We start from the raw sequence: 17,472 nt of genomic DNA, 5'->3' as shown, positions 1-17,472 counted from the left end.
GCTGCAATAAAAAGACATATTTATCTATTACATGTATAACTTAGGCAGCAGCCAGGGGGTATACCCTACCTTGTATTCCTGATACAGTAAGGAAAGACTTTCATGATAAAATATAGCTTAATCTCTATATTAGATTAGTGTTGGGCCTCTCATAATCATAGACTCACCTATAAAAAACCATACCATCTGTTTTGCTTTGTTGGGAGATGTAACCATTACTGGCTAACAAGAAGCAAGCTATCAGAAGTATTGGACAAATTAAAAGTGAATCACTGGGGAAAAGCAACATTTTATAGCCAAAAATTATTTCTTCATTGAAATAAGTAGAAACATAAAGTTGAATGGTTTTCCAATATTATAAGGGCACTGTTTTTATACTACAAATAAAGATAAGAGGATTTTTAAAGGATCTCTTATCAAATGTTTAATACAAAAGACAAAATGAGTTGCTTTGTTGTTTTAAGTGCATAAGTAACAGTTCAGCAGCTGTGCTCACAGATCAATCTAGACTTATGTTTTGCAATCATAAGATATGATCTCCTGACTAAACATCTTAAATATAGAATGCAGAAATCCCAGTTCAGATATGAGAAATGCTAACAGCATTCCACTTGTATTTAGATGAAACTATGCTTATTCTAGCATTCAAATATTTATCCTAAATTCCAACTCAGAATGTTTGTACATGGTAAAATGGCAGATTTAGAAATTCTTAACCCATTGGATTCAGGAATAAAGCCATTTAGAGTTAGCTTACTGTATGTATTTATAATAGAAATAGACAGAAAAAATTAAAATATAATTTAGTTGATCTCTAGTTAATTGTTTAAGATATATGATAACATACAAATTTGTAGTATACTTTTTTCTTACAAAGTAGATCACATCTGTTCAGCTCAAGTCCACACATATTTATTCATCTTATCTGTTCTTTTCTGCAAATACCTCTTCTCTCCATAATTTTATCTGGCCATTCCTTAAATCCTGATCTAGGGATGTAGTCCCTGTGCTTTCTTCCTCACTTAAGCACAGGCCCACCATTCTCCTCCTTTCCCTTTTCTCACCATCATCAGCCAGATGACCTAAGACTGAGTGTAGAACAACTAAACAAAGAATTTGAGTTAAAATAAATGAATGAAACCACATGCAGTCACTAAATTAAACACAAGGTGCTTACCACACCAATGTTTCCCCATTGTTCCAGGATGTCCTGACTGCTAGGTCAAACCAATGAGCAAAAGCTTCTCCAGAGTGCACACCCTGACAGGCCCTCAATACTCTGTAATCACCTTAACCAAGCTAGCCTCGTTCCCTTGTGGCTGGAATCCATCTGTATATTTTCAATATGGACTGTGGCCCAGACACTCAAAGGTGTTTAGGTGCTTAGGGCTAGATCTAAAAAGGGGGCTATGGGGACCTAAAATTGAGGGGCAGCAGTCAATTCTATACTGTGCCTGTGTTAGGCTCTTGCTGTCTGGAAACCAGAATCCTGTATTAGGCACTTGCTCCATATCCAACACATGGGATTTGTCTCAGAAGCGTATCCAAAGCAGCCAGGACTGTGAGATGGAAGCCACAAAAGGTATAAGGCTAAGCGCAGGGCTGTATTAGAAATACCACCCTTCTTCAAGAGTTAAGCATCCAACTGAGAGTTGCAAGGAGGCCCCACTGGCTACGTAAGATCTATAGCTCTGGACCCTCTCTTGAAGGTTGTTAGCTACAGCCATTTTTTAAAGAACTAATTGGGATTCCCTCCTTTTTCCTTAAGGACACAGGGTGAGGGGAGAGGTCACTTTTTACACAATAGCCTACTCCTTACTACACAGCTCCAGGAGTGGTAGATATGGATTCACTTCTCTACTCAGCCTGAGAAGATTCAAGCACACATCTCCAGCCTCCCAGAAGAGTTCCCTAGCCAACAGACTACAGGTTATTCTGAAAAGAATACCCGGCTATTGCACCTGTTGGAAATGTGGGCAACAGAGTGCTTGATTAACTGGGCAGAAAGAGAATACAAGTGGGGGCATGGCTCTGTAGCCTAGTGGCTCATGTACTCACTTTGATGGGGAAGACCTAGATCTGGTCCCTAATTTAAAGACTGTCTCTGTATTTCAAATTAAATAGGCAGGTGATAAAGAAATAGTTTCCTCTCAGGTAACTGCCCTAACCACTAGACTAGAAAACAATGCTGTCTATAACCCAGTGAATCTTGCCTTTTTATTGCTGCACAGTGGCATGTCTTCCACAGGAAGAACTGAGAGTGTCCCTGTCCCACCCTGGCCTCTACCTAGTAAGTTAGGTATTCTCCTTTCTCATTTGTCCAGATGAAAGATATGAATTTGAACCCTCTTAGGCTGTGGAGGACTTATAACCTAAATCTCCCACTAGAATTTTATATAAAATGTGAAAAGCACCATTGCTACCACACCTGACTTCTTACTAGAAGACAGCCATGTCCATATTTGTGAGAAGCACAATCCTAACAGATGTGTATTACCTGTACTCTGAGAACACACACGAGATTGGGCCCCTCAGTTACTTAAGTGGGTGAATGCCTACTTTCTGCATCCCAATGGGGTTTACACATGAACTAGACATGAATTCTGCAGACTGATGCAATTCTGGTTAGGCAAAGAGGTACAGCTCTGAATACCTGGGAAATTTTAGGGTCAGAGAGTACGATGTCTATGGATTTTAGGTGCCTTCAGGGGTAGGTGGCAGCTCAGAGGGGTTTTTACATCACAAAATATGAGTTAGGCAACTAAATCCTTTATTGGATTTATTCCAATTATTTCAATGGGATTTGATCACCTAAATACCATTGAGATTCTGGGCAAGTGTGACAACCTTTTTCTGCCAGCCACACAAAGTGGATATCACTCTAGATACCACTAATATCACCAACCCAGATTACTGTCCAAAACAGTCCATGCATCTAGCCAGAAGTAGGTTTTCACGTATATCTCCACCCCACAGAATGCATCATTTACATGATGCTGCATTTTTGCCCTTTTGGAGAACAGGAGTGTTAGGGTCACTCCTGTAGCAGGGTCTTTCAACATCCTGAATTATGTAAACAGTCTTTAGCCACCTGCTAAAATCTGCTTCAGTGCTAAGCAAATAATGGTCATGTCATTTTGATTATCTAGCTTATTCATATATTGCACCTATATCTTTTACAGCCACTATATAATTTCACCACGGCCCTGTCCTCAGCTGTGCAGAGGTGAAAGACAGAGGAGTGCTCAGAGCCACTCTTCTCCTTTCTCAGTCTCTGGGACTCCAGTAACATAGTGTAGTCTCAGGGGGGATGTTACATTATGCTTGGCTGCAGTGTCCCCTTTTCACTGAACTTTTCTGGGGTCCAAATTGTAAGAGTGCAGCATGCTCCAGATGCTCCTTTCCTTTTGTGACATACTGGTGGATTGCTGCTAAACTGGACAAGAGTGGCTTAGAGCCAGTGAACTCCACAGCATGCCCCTTATAGTGGAATTCTCCCATCTGTCTCATCAGGGTAGACTTAGGGCTAATCTGCAGCACAAAACCAATTTATTGAATGCTGGGATCATGCCCCATGTTTTCCTTTTAGGCTTTTCTGCTGTTGAATAATAAGACCTAGTTAAAAACCTTTATATAAAAGGCAGTGTAGCCAGTTCTGAACACAATCAAAGCATTCAAATCCTTTTTTATTCCGTGCTTCGTAGATATGAATATCTGAAATCCAATGAAATTCTCTAGTCATCATTTGCAAATATATAAACATCACTTGAAAACAACCCAGCTATGAACGTTTGTGGAAGTGAGTGATAATGGGCTCACAGGTGTATCCTTCAGTCTCTTACACCTTGTGGTATGGAAGCAGGTCAACTAGCCTGCCAAAGTTACATAATGTTACTGGAGTCAAAGCTTGACATTTGTCAATAATGATGATTATTATTGCACTACCTCAAAACAATGAAATAAAAATTTGAAAGAACTATTTAGTCTACAAACAGTTTTCATCTCTCAAAATAGATTATCAGTTGCAGTGTCAGTATTCAAATACCATAATGCCATTCTCTGTGTTAACTACTATACAAAACCTTAGAAAAATGTTCAGAAAAAAATGTAAGCTTTACTACAAAAAAAAAAAAGGAACAAAATGGTGTTTTTAAGTGTTGAAGAGATATGAAGCATTGCATCCTCATAGCCTGGTAAGAAGCAGCAGCTGTACTTAATTTTAACGTGGTGTGCTTCAGATCTCATATTCATATAGGCATTAATGATCCAAATATAATGGTCCTATATAGAATAATTACTTATACGAAGGCATGAGCTTCATATGCATTGTTTTTTAAAAAGGTGCTTCAAGAAGAAACTTGCTGTGGTTTTGACATTGAATATTCCCATCTAACAGTTAAAATGCTTTTGAGGGGCTGAGGAGTATTAACCTTAAATTTTAAGTACAGGAAACAATTTTAGACAATGAACCTTGATGTTACTCCTTCTTTACAGACTCCTTGCGTCTTCCTCCAGCCCAGTATAGCCAGTACAAGGAAAACAGATAGAGTGCAAAACAAATCGTTAAATCATAATGACAGAGTGTTACAACAAATACAACAAAGAAAAGAAAAAAGAAGATTCTGTGACTGATACGCTTTAAAACTAGAGACTCACTAGATAAACTATGTGCTTCATTTTTCTGGTCAGAAATATCAGCAGAATCAGAAACGAGCTGCCTTCCATGCTGGGAGCCATCGTGCCAGTTTAATATTTTTCCCTCAGTTATTAAACCTTCAGATTGAGAGGCTCTCTCTTCAACTTCTTCAATAGGCTCACTAATTAAAATCATCGGCCCTAATGACTTATCTTGTCTGAACTCTGTTTGATGGAAACAGTGGCCTATATTCTTTTCTCTTCCATTGCTAGAAGTCAACAGATCTGAACTCTGAAGAGCTTCTTTGTGTTCAACTTCAGGAGAGAGAGTTTTATTAATATGTGTCATTTCACTTGTGGGATTGAAATCATATCCTGATTCAGCAGAAACATTGGGAAGTGGTTTGAATGCAGAGTCTGTATTTGGATGCCCTGTATTTTCTGCTTCAGCAGCAATTATCTTAATAGACTCTTCAGAAGATGTCACTGAAGAGTTTTTGTAACGGTAACTAGATATGATATTTGTATCAGAAGGTGGCATTTCGGTTTCATTTTTAGCACCCAAATGGGAATGTGTTTCAAAAATGCTTTCCTCCTTTTGAAGCTCTTCAATCTCCTTACTGTACAAAGACAGCTGGGGATTTGTGGGGGATTTAGATGACTCCTCTGAATGTAAATCCTGTTCCAAACTCTCTTCTTCTGTAGCAGAAGCCCATAATGTTTTCTCTGCAGGTGAAATATTTCCAATGTCATGTTCTGCTTTGGCAAGTCTTTCTCTGATATTGCATACAGACATCGCTTCTCCTTGCAGTGTTTCATGTTCGCGTGCATTATAAATATCTAAAACTGATTTCTTTTCAAATTCAGTGTCATATAATACACCCACTGTGTTGCGTTGACAAAGAGTATAATGTGAACCATCATTTCTCCCTTCATGTGTATCAAACGCTGTTTCCTTTTCCTCTGTGGGCCTGTCACTTAGTGCAGTCTCTTGAGGTAGCTTAGCAATTACTGCTTTTTCACTAGCAGACATTTTTTCTGGAGCACTTTCTGATGTTGTTTTAATTATAAAAGCTGTACTTGCTTCTGCTTCCTGTATAATATCATGCTCAGATACAGAAGACTTTTCAAATCCCACCGTTTCATGGCAGGTAAACAATTCTTCTCTGGGAGTAACATTTGCACACCCAGAATTATCCCACATTCCCCACGTAATTTTACCATCTCTTTGTTCTTTAATATGTTCTGATCTATTTGCATCACACTCTTTTTCTACCAGTTGCCTTTCTGAAACACTTCCACTTTGATTTTCAGGTACCACTCTGTTCTTATCCTCTGAAAGGATACTCACAGATTTAGGTTGACAGGGATCTGTCTCCAAAACATTGCTATTTGTTGGAAAATAACATTGACTATACAGTCTTTCATCAACAACTTTATGACCATTTTCCCTTGTATTGGACACATCATCTGGGTTTAATGACATAGCACTTGTGGGAATAATAGTCACTCTACATTGAGTGGCATCTGGATATCCACTGTCTATTCTCCTGAAGTCATCACTTAATTCACTATATCCCTCCTCCCTTTGCTTTTCTTCCACATAGCTTGAGATTTCTTTTCTTCTACTTTTGTTGCCTGAATGTCCTCTATCTCTTGCCCATGTAAGCTCTGTGACTTCACAAGAGCCTGCAGCCTTCCTTTTATCAGCTATATGGGAACAAATCTGGTCATCCGCTTTTGAAGGATTGTCTTCATGTTTGTTGTCCAAAGTTGATAGCAACTCTGTGGCTTGTGTTTCAGAATGTGCAAAAATGTCATCATATAAATCTGTTCTTACATGCACCTGGTCTTTGCTTTCAGTCATATTGACTTTTCCTTCACTTTTATCAGTGTCTGCCAACAATGAATCTAGAGTTTGGGAAAACATCTGTACCATGTGTTGCTCTACAGCTGGATTAGCATTGTCATCCAGTGTTTCTGTTGCACCTGCACTTAATTGCATTGGTTTATCATGCTCTGCAGAAGTTGCTTCTGTTCTTGTTTCATAGGTCTCTTTATAGATATAAGCATCATCTTCACTGATGAATAATCTCTCCCTCATCTTACTTCCTGAGGCGCTATCTGTTTCACCTTTTGAAACATCCACATAGCTCATTTCTTGTCTGCTTGATACAATATCAGGAGTACCGATAGTCTCATTTTGCTTTGTTCCAGGCAAATATTCCTGCGATAAAAGGGTGGCGGTATCAGTGCATTCCAAAGCCTGCTCACTAATGTTTACAGAGCCTGCAGTAAGTTCCTGTGCTGATGGCTGACTATAATTATATCCTATAGAATACTTTTTGTTATCATGTAATTCTTCTAACTCTTGTAAAATATTTTCTGAGGAGGAACTGATAGGCACAGGCTGCCTAAGCAAGTCGGTGTTGGTTTCAATAAGGGTTAGCTTATTCTCCAGTCCTTGGGCTTCATTTGGAAAATTAACTGGCTCTGTTGTGTATAAATTCCTTTCATCTCTGGAAGAAGTACTTCTAGCTCCTGGGAAGTGCTGATTTAGCTGAAACAACAGAATAGAAAAAAATGATCAAAAAAAGCTTTATAAAAATATGCTAAATGAATAAGGCAGGATGTCGTTATGGAAAGTTTTGTTTTCAGTAACAAAGCTTTGATGGAAACATGTTCTGAACCGTTTGCAAAATTTGCATTGTATGTATTTTTTAACATGTAATGAGCTTTATAGTGACACTGAAAGGAGCATGAAATAAAACAGAATTAAGAACTCTCTTTTTATTCATGAGTTCAGTAAGCTGCAAGTGCATTTTATACAAATGAAATCTAAAGAGACCATGCTCTAAATGGGAGGTTAATTCATTCACTGCACATTCAGTTCTAGTTTTTTGGGTTTTTTGTAAGTGAGAGAATTGATACAGTATATCAAAGCCTGGTAACATACAATATTGTCCAGTAAAACAAAGACACATTTGCACACAAATACTGTAAGGATTATCTTTGCTTCATTTCTCTTTGGGACCTTTTACAGCCTTCAAACCAGAATGTTTTTAGACAATATAGTAAGGCATAAATTGGAAATGAGATTAGTGAAGTAAAAGGCTAGAAACTAATCACTCTCCTTCCTAGCTCCCAAATATCATATTGTATTATTCAACTATGCCTGCTTGTCATTGCGCTCTCTTCTCACTTTAGGATACTCACAATGATAGCTCCATGCTGATCAATTAGAGGATAGTTTCTTGGGCACCCCTTTTTACATTTACACTTGCTGTAGATACCCCATTACAGTTTCTCTTATTAATATGTTTTCTGCAAAGCCTCTGCAAACTATTAATAGTAAAACGTCACTCAAAGAAAAGTGAGGGAGCTAATGTCTCTGCAAATTCTGTTTTAATGACCCTCTGCCAACTGGTGCTCAAATGTATTTGAGCTCTTCGGTGATGCCAACTGTCAGGATTTAACAGTGAGATGCCTGTGTTTTTTTTCCCTCCTCATAACTGACATTTGCATGATCTCAATAATTATATGCAAATCTTACGATTTCCCCTTCTTCTCACATAAGGCTCATGTTACTTGTCAACTGCACAGCTGTCTTGTGAGCCAATGCCTGTGGGTTTCAAAGATTTGGTTGTATTTCCATCTATTATAAACCTTCATTGTTTAATTCATTAAAGAGTGCAGAGTGCAAATTAACATCTAAATTACATCTCCCCCCATTCATTTATTGTACAGGCAATCCCTGTAATTTATAAACAAATCGTTATATTTGATCCAGCTCATTGTAGCAGGGCAAATTGAGAAAAGTATGTGATTTTTATGGCCCTTTTAAAATGCATGTTCAATCTTTAAAAAATATGGAGATGTTGACTTTCAGGTGGTGAGAGGTCCCACTATAGGTGACAACTTTGAATTTTCTGCAACTTAGAGCTAAGAAAATTTCATATTTAAGTGTGAGGAAGTCATTCTCTTTTTCCTTATCAAAAAGACAGAGGGGCACTCATCTTCCTTTCTTGTCTGATTCAGCATTCACACTTTCACAGGTGATAGCCATTATAATCTATGATTATGAATCTATGTAACCAAATGATATAAGCTCAGAACCAGCACCAAGAATAATAAATTGATGTATATGTCTCATTTATTGCCATTTCTTTCTCCATGCTGAAAAATGCAAGCCAAACCAAAGGAAAAAAAAAGTAATTTAAGTGTTCATTGAGTGTGAAATATATTATAACAAATTAATACTAAATACAGATATAGAAAAGTCTACTGTGATAACTATATAATTTGTCCTATTAAAATTATGGAAATTGGCATTTTGTTTATGTGGTGGGTTACACTGTTAACCTGTAAGAAATGCAAGATCCTAGCAACACCATTAATATAGGAATTTTACCAAATATAAAATGTTTATGTTAAGTATATACTCTTCAGCAGACACTAGGAAGAGAGATCTTTTCAAATGTTACTCTTCTAATTCTTCCAAACTGTAATTTAAAGACAGACCCTGCTAACGAAGTAGGAGAGAGATGTCATTAATTTGAGACCACAAGAAATTAATGCAGTATACTAAAATCAAAGTACCTTCTGTTGTTGATTCAGATGGAGATGCAATGAAAATTCAGAACAAGGTTTTACATTTGTAAATTAGTACATCAGCCAGCTCAGTTTAAAAGGGGACATTTCACTGGCTTTGAAGCATAAATGGATTTATATGATCTAGTATGGAAGATGTAATTGTAACACTTACCAGCAACTCTAATTCTTTTTCATTATCTTCATTATCACCTTCATCGTATTTCACACTTGTATCTTTTACATTTTTGTTAATTGGTTCTATGTCTTTGTCCTCCTCTTGCGAATAAACAATTTCTGGGATATTTGCACCTGAAGAGTTAACAAAAATATATTTGAATACTTGGATTGTTTATTTCATTATCTATTTTTAATTAACATGTGCAGTAAGGAAGAACTAATTAAATTGGGTGTTGTACCTGAAGTCCTTGAATTATTCCATATGTCATCATCAGATGTTGCCAATATTTCTTCTTTGCTGTTAAATGAAAAAGAAACGTCATGTGTTATTCTGCAACAATTATTGTTCCAAATCTTTTTACATCCAAACCTAAAAATAGCTAAAGTAATTATGCAAAATATTTCATGTTTTTTGCAATTCTGAAGAAACATAACTCTATAGATAACAATTGTATAAAATATTGTTAATGATGTAGCATTAACTCTTGGTTAAGGAAAGAAGTATTAAATAATGTGTTGACTTTCAGATCATACTGTGAAGTTGATGTGCTCTCAGGCATTTGCTGGGAAAACTGCATAAGGATGATTAGATGGGTGAAAAATAAGGGAGTATCATTTGGGGTTCACCAGGGTTTTGGCTGTAAATCTGTTGAAGTTGTTTTTACTGTTAAAATATTTTCAGGTAAGCAGACAGCATAAGACATGTCTGTAAACTGCAATAAACAAAGAAATCTTGCTGCACTGAAGTACCTAAGACTAAGCTGTTCCTGTACTGTAGGATCTAATCCTGCTGCCATTCAGTCAATGGAATTTTTCTCATTGATTTCAAATGGAACAGGATCCTTAAAGATAAGAGACTTAAACCTGCCATGTGACTACCTAAGGAAGGGCACTGGGTGTCTTTCACACCTATAAACCTCCACACCTCCACACCTTAGTTGGAGGTGGAGGTTTAGATGGAACTAATGTTCAGGTCCTGATCAGAATTTACCCTTGGTAAATAAAATAGTAATGATTTTTAAAAACATAAAAATATATTTTATATCAATCAAGGACTCCAACCCCATGAAGAGAAAACATTTGTGTTGGTCTTAAAAAGTTTGTGATCTGCCAGACTACTAGTGGTACTAGATTAAACTGCTTTCCAGTTTTCAACTACTAATGTAGCTTAACGCTACATCAGAGGTGTACATCAAGGGCTCAGTGAACAACTGTTCACCAGGACAGCTTTGGGGAAAAATAGGAGTAATGGTCACAAACTCCTGGAAGACCTTTTCAGGCTCAACATTAGGAAAAACTACTTCACAACTAGGGTGTCCAGATTGTGGAATAAGCTTCCTCCAGAGGTGGTGCAATCACCTACCCTGGAAATCTTCAAGAGGAGACTGGACATTGCTGGGATCACCTGACCCCAGTTGTCTTTCCTGCTTGTGCAGGGGGCTGGACCAAATAATCTTCCAAGGTCCCTTCCAGCCCCTTACAATATATTCATAGATTCATAGATTCATAGATGTTAGGGTTGGAAGGGACCTCAATAGATCATCGAGTCTGACCCCCTGCATAAGCAGGAAAGAGTGCTGGGTCTAGATGATCCCAGCTAGATGCCTATCCAACCTCCTCTTGAAGACCCCCAGAGTAGGGGAGAGCACCACCTCCCCTTCCAGACCTTGGCCACTCGAACTGTGAAGAAGTTCTTCCTAATGTCCAATCTAAATCTGCTCTCTGCTAGCTTGTGGCCATTATTTCTTGTAACCCCTGGGGGCGCCTTGGTGAATAAATCCTCACCAATTCCCTTCTGTGCCCCCGTGATGAACTTATAGGCAGCCACAAGGTCACCTCTCAACCTTCTCTTGCGGAGGCTGAAAAGGTCCAGGTTCTCTAATCTCTCCTCGTAGTGCTTGGTCTGCAAGCCCTTAATCATACGAGTGGCCCTTCTCTGGACTCTCTCCAGGTTATCCGCATCCCTTTTGAATAGCGGCGCCCAGAATTGCACGCAATACTCCAACTGTGGTCTGACCAGCACCCGATAGAGGGGAAGTATCACCTCCTTGGATCTATTCGTCATGCATCTGCTGATGCACGATAAAGTGCCATTGGCTTTTCTGATGGCTTTGTCACACTGCCGACTCATGTTCATCTTGGAGTCCACTAGGACTCCAAGGTCCCTTTCCACTTCCGTGCCACCCAGCAGGTCATTCCCTAGGCTGTAGGTATGCCGGACATTTTTCCTCCCTAATATGAATATGAATATGATATGAATCAATTAATCTATCATTCTTTTCCTGCTTCTTTTTATTCAAACCTCATTCAGTTAGGCTGATGTAACATTAATTTGGTCAACAAAAAATACCCTTCATTCAGAAGTAGAATGCTAAATTTATACATTGTCAAGAGAATCTAGACATATACTGTCACCACACATTTAAAAACAAAGCATTCCTTCCTTTAGGAACTTGGGGACTGCCAGGCTGGATCAGACATGAGATCCATTTAGTCCAGTGTCCTACCTCTGAGCGTGGCCAACCCCAGATGCATCCCAACCCTGCAGAAGGATGATGTAAAGTAATCTGCCTTTCCTCATCAGATCTCATCCTGAGTTTTAGCAGCTAAGCTCATCCCTGAAAAATGAGGTTTAATATCCCTTTCACAATTTAGTTTTATCATGAATTACCATAGCTCTGGGTATTCTTGATACTCATAAAGTATCAAGTCATTTTTTAATCCTGTCAAGTTCATGGCCCCTGCTCAGCTATGGTTTGCCTACTGCAATGTTCTGTAGATACATGGGGTGCATCCAGACAAGTGTGCACATGCCTCTTGCTCCATCTCAAACCCCTTTGAGACAGGGCAAGAGGCATGTGCAGGAATGAAAAAATGTTCCCTGAGCTGCAAACTTGCAGTGTGGGGAGAAAATTAGACCCCTGGATATCCAGGGGTCTAAAAAAAAAATGAAGCTTAAAAAAGCGAGGTAACCAGAGGCTAGGCCCTCCACAGAGATGCTCTGGCTGCCAGAGCATCTCTGTAGTTGGCCCCTCACCCTGGTGCTGAAACACACGGGCTGCCCATGCAGGGCAGGCAGCTGCTTCAGCACCAGGGCTCCAGTGCTATAAGGGGTTGGGGGGCTGGAGGAGGGGAAGGACTATGAGGGGGACCTCGGTGGCCCTGCCCACTCCCCTAGCCCTCCAATCCCTGCCCCACCCCCTCCCTGCCCCCCCCCGATCCCCCTGATCACTTTCCTGCCTGGCCCCATCCCCACAATCCCTGTCCTGCCCAGCCCCCCCCCCAGACCCCCAAGGCCCCTGATCCCTGCCCCCCCAACCCCAGCATCCCAACAGTTGAAAAAAAAACAACCCCTCCAGCATTTACCAGCAGTCCAGCTGCCATCTGGGTCACTGGGGCCCTGCCCATACAGCACGGGGCAGAGGGACAGCCCCAGTGGCCCCAGCTTGGGGCCTCCTGTCCTCTGTTGCCCTGTGCTGCCCAGGAAGGCTCTGCCAGGAGGCCCCAGAGCCCCCCCAGCTCCTGCTCCTGGGGTAAGTAGAGGCTTTTTTCTCTTTTTTTCTCTTTTTAAAGTGGGGTTGAAGGGGTAGCCATGGAGGTCTGGGGGTGCAATTGCAGGGTGGGGCTGGGTGGGGCAGCCACTGGGGGGTCTGAGGGAGTGTGGGGTGGGGCTGAGTGGGGTAGCAATTGGGGGGGGCTGCAGCAGCTGGCAGGGGATGGGGCCAGGTGGGGCAGCAATCAGATGGCTGGGGTGGGCCTTGTGGGGGAGGCAGTAGCCCCTGTGGGGGCCATTTGGCCCTTGTTGGGGGCTGTAACCCCTGTGTTGGGGGCTATAACCCCTGTGTGGGGCTGTAGCCTCTGTTGGGGGGCTACAACCCCTGTGTGGGGGCCATAGCCCCTGTGGGAGGGCAGCAAAATATATATTCATGTTTCATGAATATATGTATTTAGAGTTCACTTTATAATTATGATAGAGACACTGATAGGCTTCCACATTGCTTTAACACTGTAGATATATCAATAAAACATTGCCCAACTGATCACTGTCTCTGTCTCACTCTCTTTCTCTCTTTATAGTGGTCTTTTATTTTACTTGTGGAGGAACATGGATTTGGGGGTATTTTACAGAGTGACTTCGGGATTTTTTTTTATCAGGGATTTTTCAGTTTTCCAATAGGGAACACTAGAATTCCTACCTGCTCAGAGCTGGCACCTTGAGCCCATCTCTCTGTGGCTGACCTCCTGGCCAGATGAGGCCAGGAGGACATGCTTTGGCAGTTCAAAACAGGCCACCACAACCGGAATATCTTCTGGGCAATAGCTGCCCAGACGGCTAGGCAGGGGGCACACATGACAGTAGTGCCACACAGAGGCCAACCCTGCAACCACAGTCCACTGGCAGCTGGTCCAGAGGGGCAGATGCCTGTACTGGCTGTGCAGCCCCCATCCGGGCCTGGCAGGTGCACAGCAGGTCACAGCCAGGCAGCAGCCCCCACTGCTAGACTGCTGCAGTGGGTACAGGGTGCAGGGAACTCTCAGGGCTGCTTCAGCAGTCCAGCTGGCACAAGGGGTAGTGTCCCCAGGTACCAATTGGCTGGGCCTCAGAAGCTCCTGAGAGCTAGTAGCCCTGAGCTACTTGCCAGGGCAGCTTTTTGTACTGCTGGGTACAGCACAGGTACTGGCCCTGGGCTCTAGTTCCCCTTGACTGCAGATCTGAGAGGAGCCAGGCAGGGTTATTTTGCCCCAAGTGGCACAATTTGCTCCACAACAAAGTGCATGGCTGAGACAAAAAGACCCAGCTCAGATTTTCACCACTTCTTTTTGAGCTGCTGCAAGCACACATGCTTGCATGTGTGGACGCACTCATAGAGGCTTCTTAAGTTAATTAGCCCATGAAGATATTTCTGTGCTGCTAGACTCCTTCCAATGTCTAAATTAATTCACTTTAATATGCAGTGTACACATAACCAGAAAATCAGATACTGCAGATCCTCTTCACAGAGGACATGTCTACACAAGACATTTACTGTGCAGTTCACTAATTAGCTGTGCAGTAAATGTCTCAGCATCTACATGTACACCCCTATTAGGCGGGAGTAAATACAAGTACTATCCTGCTGCAGAGTAAAATACTCCACAGCAGCACATATGTAGACACTGAGATGTTTACTGCCCTGGCTGGCTGGGGCATGCGAATGCTTCAATGTGGAGGCTGCCTGCCAGCTAGCCCCACACTAAAACTTTCTTGTGCCCTAGCCAGTGCCTCCACAGCACCTTGAACCCAGGGGAGCAGCCCTGGGCTGGCAGTCTGACCCCTGGGCCCTCCTGCCAGCTGGGGCTGCACCGCCCAGGCTCCACGTGTTGCGCCTGAATAAACTGCAAGCTTATTGCTCCAAAGTTAATTGCTCCCAGGCGAATGCTCAAATAGCGTGCCCAGGAGCAATTAACTCCAGAGCGATAAGATCCACAGTTTATTCAGGCACCGTAATTGCATGTGTAGAGGGGCCCCCTGAGTTGTACTTTATTCTGCAAATTAACAGGACTATTCATGGAGTAAGATAAAATTCATCCAGAGCAAAGCAATCAGAGCCTGTCCTTGTTCTGTAGAGGATCTGTGGTTTGCCACAAAGTAAATCTTACTGATTAATATTTAAATAATGTTAGTCATTATTTTTATTATTTGAAAGTTCATCTTAGTATCACATTATCTTTCTCCTCCTTCCATCTTTCCTTCCACCCACTTGCATGTCTGTTTCATCCACCTTTTTCTGCATCTTTCATAAACCTTGACAAGTGAGCACTTTGCAGGGGGATTATGGCCTACACCCAGTAAAATATTAGATGTATGCACCTGGTCCCCTAGATTCCTTACAGAGCAATTGTCATAATGGAATCTGGAACAGCCAGTACACTGAGCAAGGAGCAATTCACAGCTAGCAGTTAAGGCATAAAAGAAGTGTCTCTTAAACCTCACTTTTCTATGTAGCTTACAGGCCTGACTGATGACATGTGTCAGGTATATGTACCCAATTGAGATGCAGAGCCCTAAGGGTAAGCTTCTACCACCATTTATTGAAAGAACTGAGCAAGCAGTGCTCCCCCATTTAGTTTAAAAAGAGGTATTGGAGTATGAGGCAGTGGTGCCCTTTATTTATATAATAGTTTGAGCAGTCAGCCAGAATGTGGGGGACCTGGATTAAAGGTCTGAGAAGATCAAACTCCTCTCTCACCTCCCAGGTTGACAATAAAGGAATTCAGAGAGAGAAAAGGTCAAGGTGGCATTCTAGCCTGCTGTTAAGATACCTAGAAAAGGGAATTCCGAGTTCTGGCCCCTGCTCCCTTTACTATTTAATGTAAAATACAGGGTTTCTCATTCTTTCTTTCTCCAGGTGAAAAATAAGCAGAGGCCCATTGAACTGTTAAGTGAACTAGACAGTCATGCTACCTCCCTCTGGCCAGTGAATCTTGGATTCTCTGCAGTACAGTGGCATAGATTCAGTTAGAGGACTTGAGTCTCCACCTCACATCCCACAGACCTAATGTGTAACCTGGTTATGACCTTCTCTGTGGAGCTGAGAAAGAGGCTGAGGAAAGCCACCAAAACTCATTCTCCCATTTCCTCGGTAGGTGTTCTTACCACTAATCTATTGTATAAAAATTGAACCCTAGAGATGTGATTCTTTTGTTAAGTGGGAGACATGCTCAGTACTTGCTTACTAGATTGGGCCTCTTAAAAAAGTAACATGGAGGGATACTCAGACCAAATTCTACTCCACCTATTGGGCACCTATGTGGATTTAGTTGCCTAAATGTAATTCTATTCTACCCTGCTCAAGTCAAGAAAATCCATTTAATACATCTGCTTTTTAACACACATCTGACCCTTAAGGTTGAGTCATAAAAAGCAGTGAGGGAAGGAAGAAAATACTCCCACACCTTTTACATTAACTGTTTTTTAGGGAGCCAAGCAAGATCAAAGAGAATCACACTTAGGCGACTAAGTCCACATGCACACCAAATAGAATAGAATAGAATCTGGGCCCTAGTTGCTGGATATTGATAGGCCTTATACATGAGCTAGTCTCTTTAGAGACAGTTGTGGAATGTAGAGATGCAGAACTCTAGACATCCATGGCAGGTTAAGGTCAAATAGAAAGGTGACTTATGAGCTTAGGCAGCAGCTGAGCAGAGGTTTTCAGGATCTAGATACCTCAGTTATACCCAAGTCCAGCTTTAGGTTTTAGCTGCCTAAATCTGTTATTGATTCTAGCTGTATATTCTTGTTACATGGTTGTGTAAAAGGTAGCACAGTGAGGACCTGATCCATGAGTGGAGTTTCTGGTCGCTGCTATAATACTGATAATAAATAATGATAATAACATAACCACAAGGCATGGATCCCTGACTTTTCATGCTACATTGTATTTTACTAAGTCTGCTAACTTAGAACCTGCCACCAATGCACCTAAAGCCTAATCTCATTAAATGTGTGGGTAATTTATTGTAATATAATAAAAGGCTTAGTCTGTCTGTCTGTGTGTATATCTGTCTGTCTGTAACACTTTTAGGCAACTGCGCACGTGCTGCTGAGAGGATGGGAGGTGACTGGCTGCATGTGCTCAAGTTGCAGGGGAAGTTTGTGTCAGCAGTGAACACACCCCAGCCACCCAATCCTCCCTGCCTGAGGGCAAAGGGGAGATCACAGTAGTGGGAGGGGAGGGAGAAACAGCCAGCAGGAAGGGGGAGGCGGCAGGCAGGGAGGGAGAGAGGCAGATGTGGATTGGGAGGGTAGAGTAGGGTCAGAACCAGAGCAGCTGGGGGGTGGAGTGGGGCTGGACCCAGAGCAGTAAGGGGGGGAAGGGTTGAGTGGGGCCAGACCTGAAGTGGTGAAAGGTGGAGCGGAGCCGGACCCGGAATGACAACAGGGGTGTGTAGAGTGGGGCTGGACCCAGAGTGGCAGGAGGGTGCAGGGGAGGTGAATGGGGCCGGAGCTGGAGGGGGGTGGGGCCAGATGTGGGCCTTCATCCCTGCCCACCCCCTTGCCCCCGGTCATTCTTGATGGGCTTT

At 41.8% G+C, this 17,472-nt stretch overlaps 1 protein-coding gene across 1 annotated transcript in view; it reads right to left on the bottom strand.

Annotated features, from left to right (window-relative positions):
• Nucleotides 1–2,914: 2,914 nt before the first annotated feature.
• PPP1R3A (protein phosphatase 1 regulatory subunit 3A) overlaps nucleotides 2,915–17,472 on the bottom strand; it is a 45,478-nt gene continuing 30,920 nt past the window's right edge. Inside the window, exons 2-4 of the mRNA XM_006273940.4 lie at nucleotides 9,645–9,703; nucleotides 9,401–9,537; nucleotides 2,915–7,195 (exon numbers count right to left, since the gene is read on the bottom strand). Of these exons, the coding sequence (XP_006274002.3) occupies nucleotides 4,478–7,195; nucleotides 9,401–9,537; nucleotides 9,645–9,703 (2,914 nt within the window). The 3' untranslated portion in view covers nucleotides 2,915–4,477. The remainder of the gene's footprint in view (nucleotides 7,196–9,400; nucleotides 9,538–9,644; nucleotides 9,704–17,472) is intronic.

Source organism: Alligator mississippiensis, chromosome 4 (assembly GCF_030867095.1).
Source record: "Alligator mississippiensis isolate rAllMis1 chromosome 4, rAllMis1, whole genome shotgun sequence".
Taxonomy (NCBI): Eukaryota; Metazoa; Chordata; order Crocodylia; family Alligatoridae; genus Alligator; species Alligator mississippiensis.
Note: the sequence above shows the minus strand (reverse complement) of the source record. Positions and strands in the feature narration are given on the sequence as shown.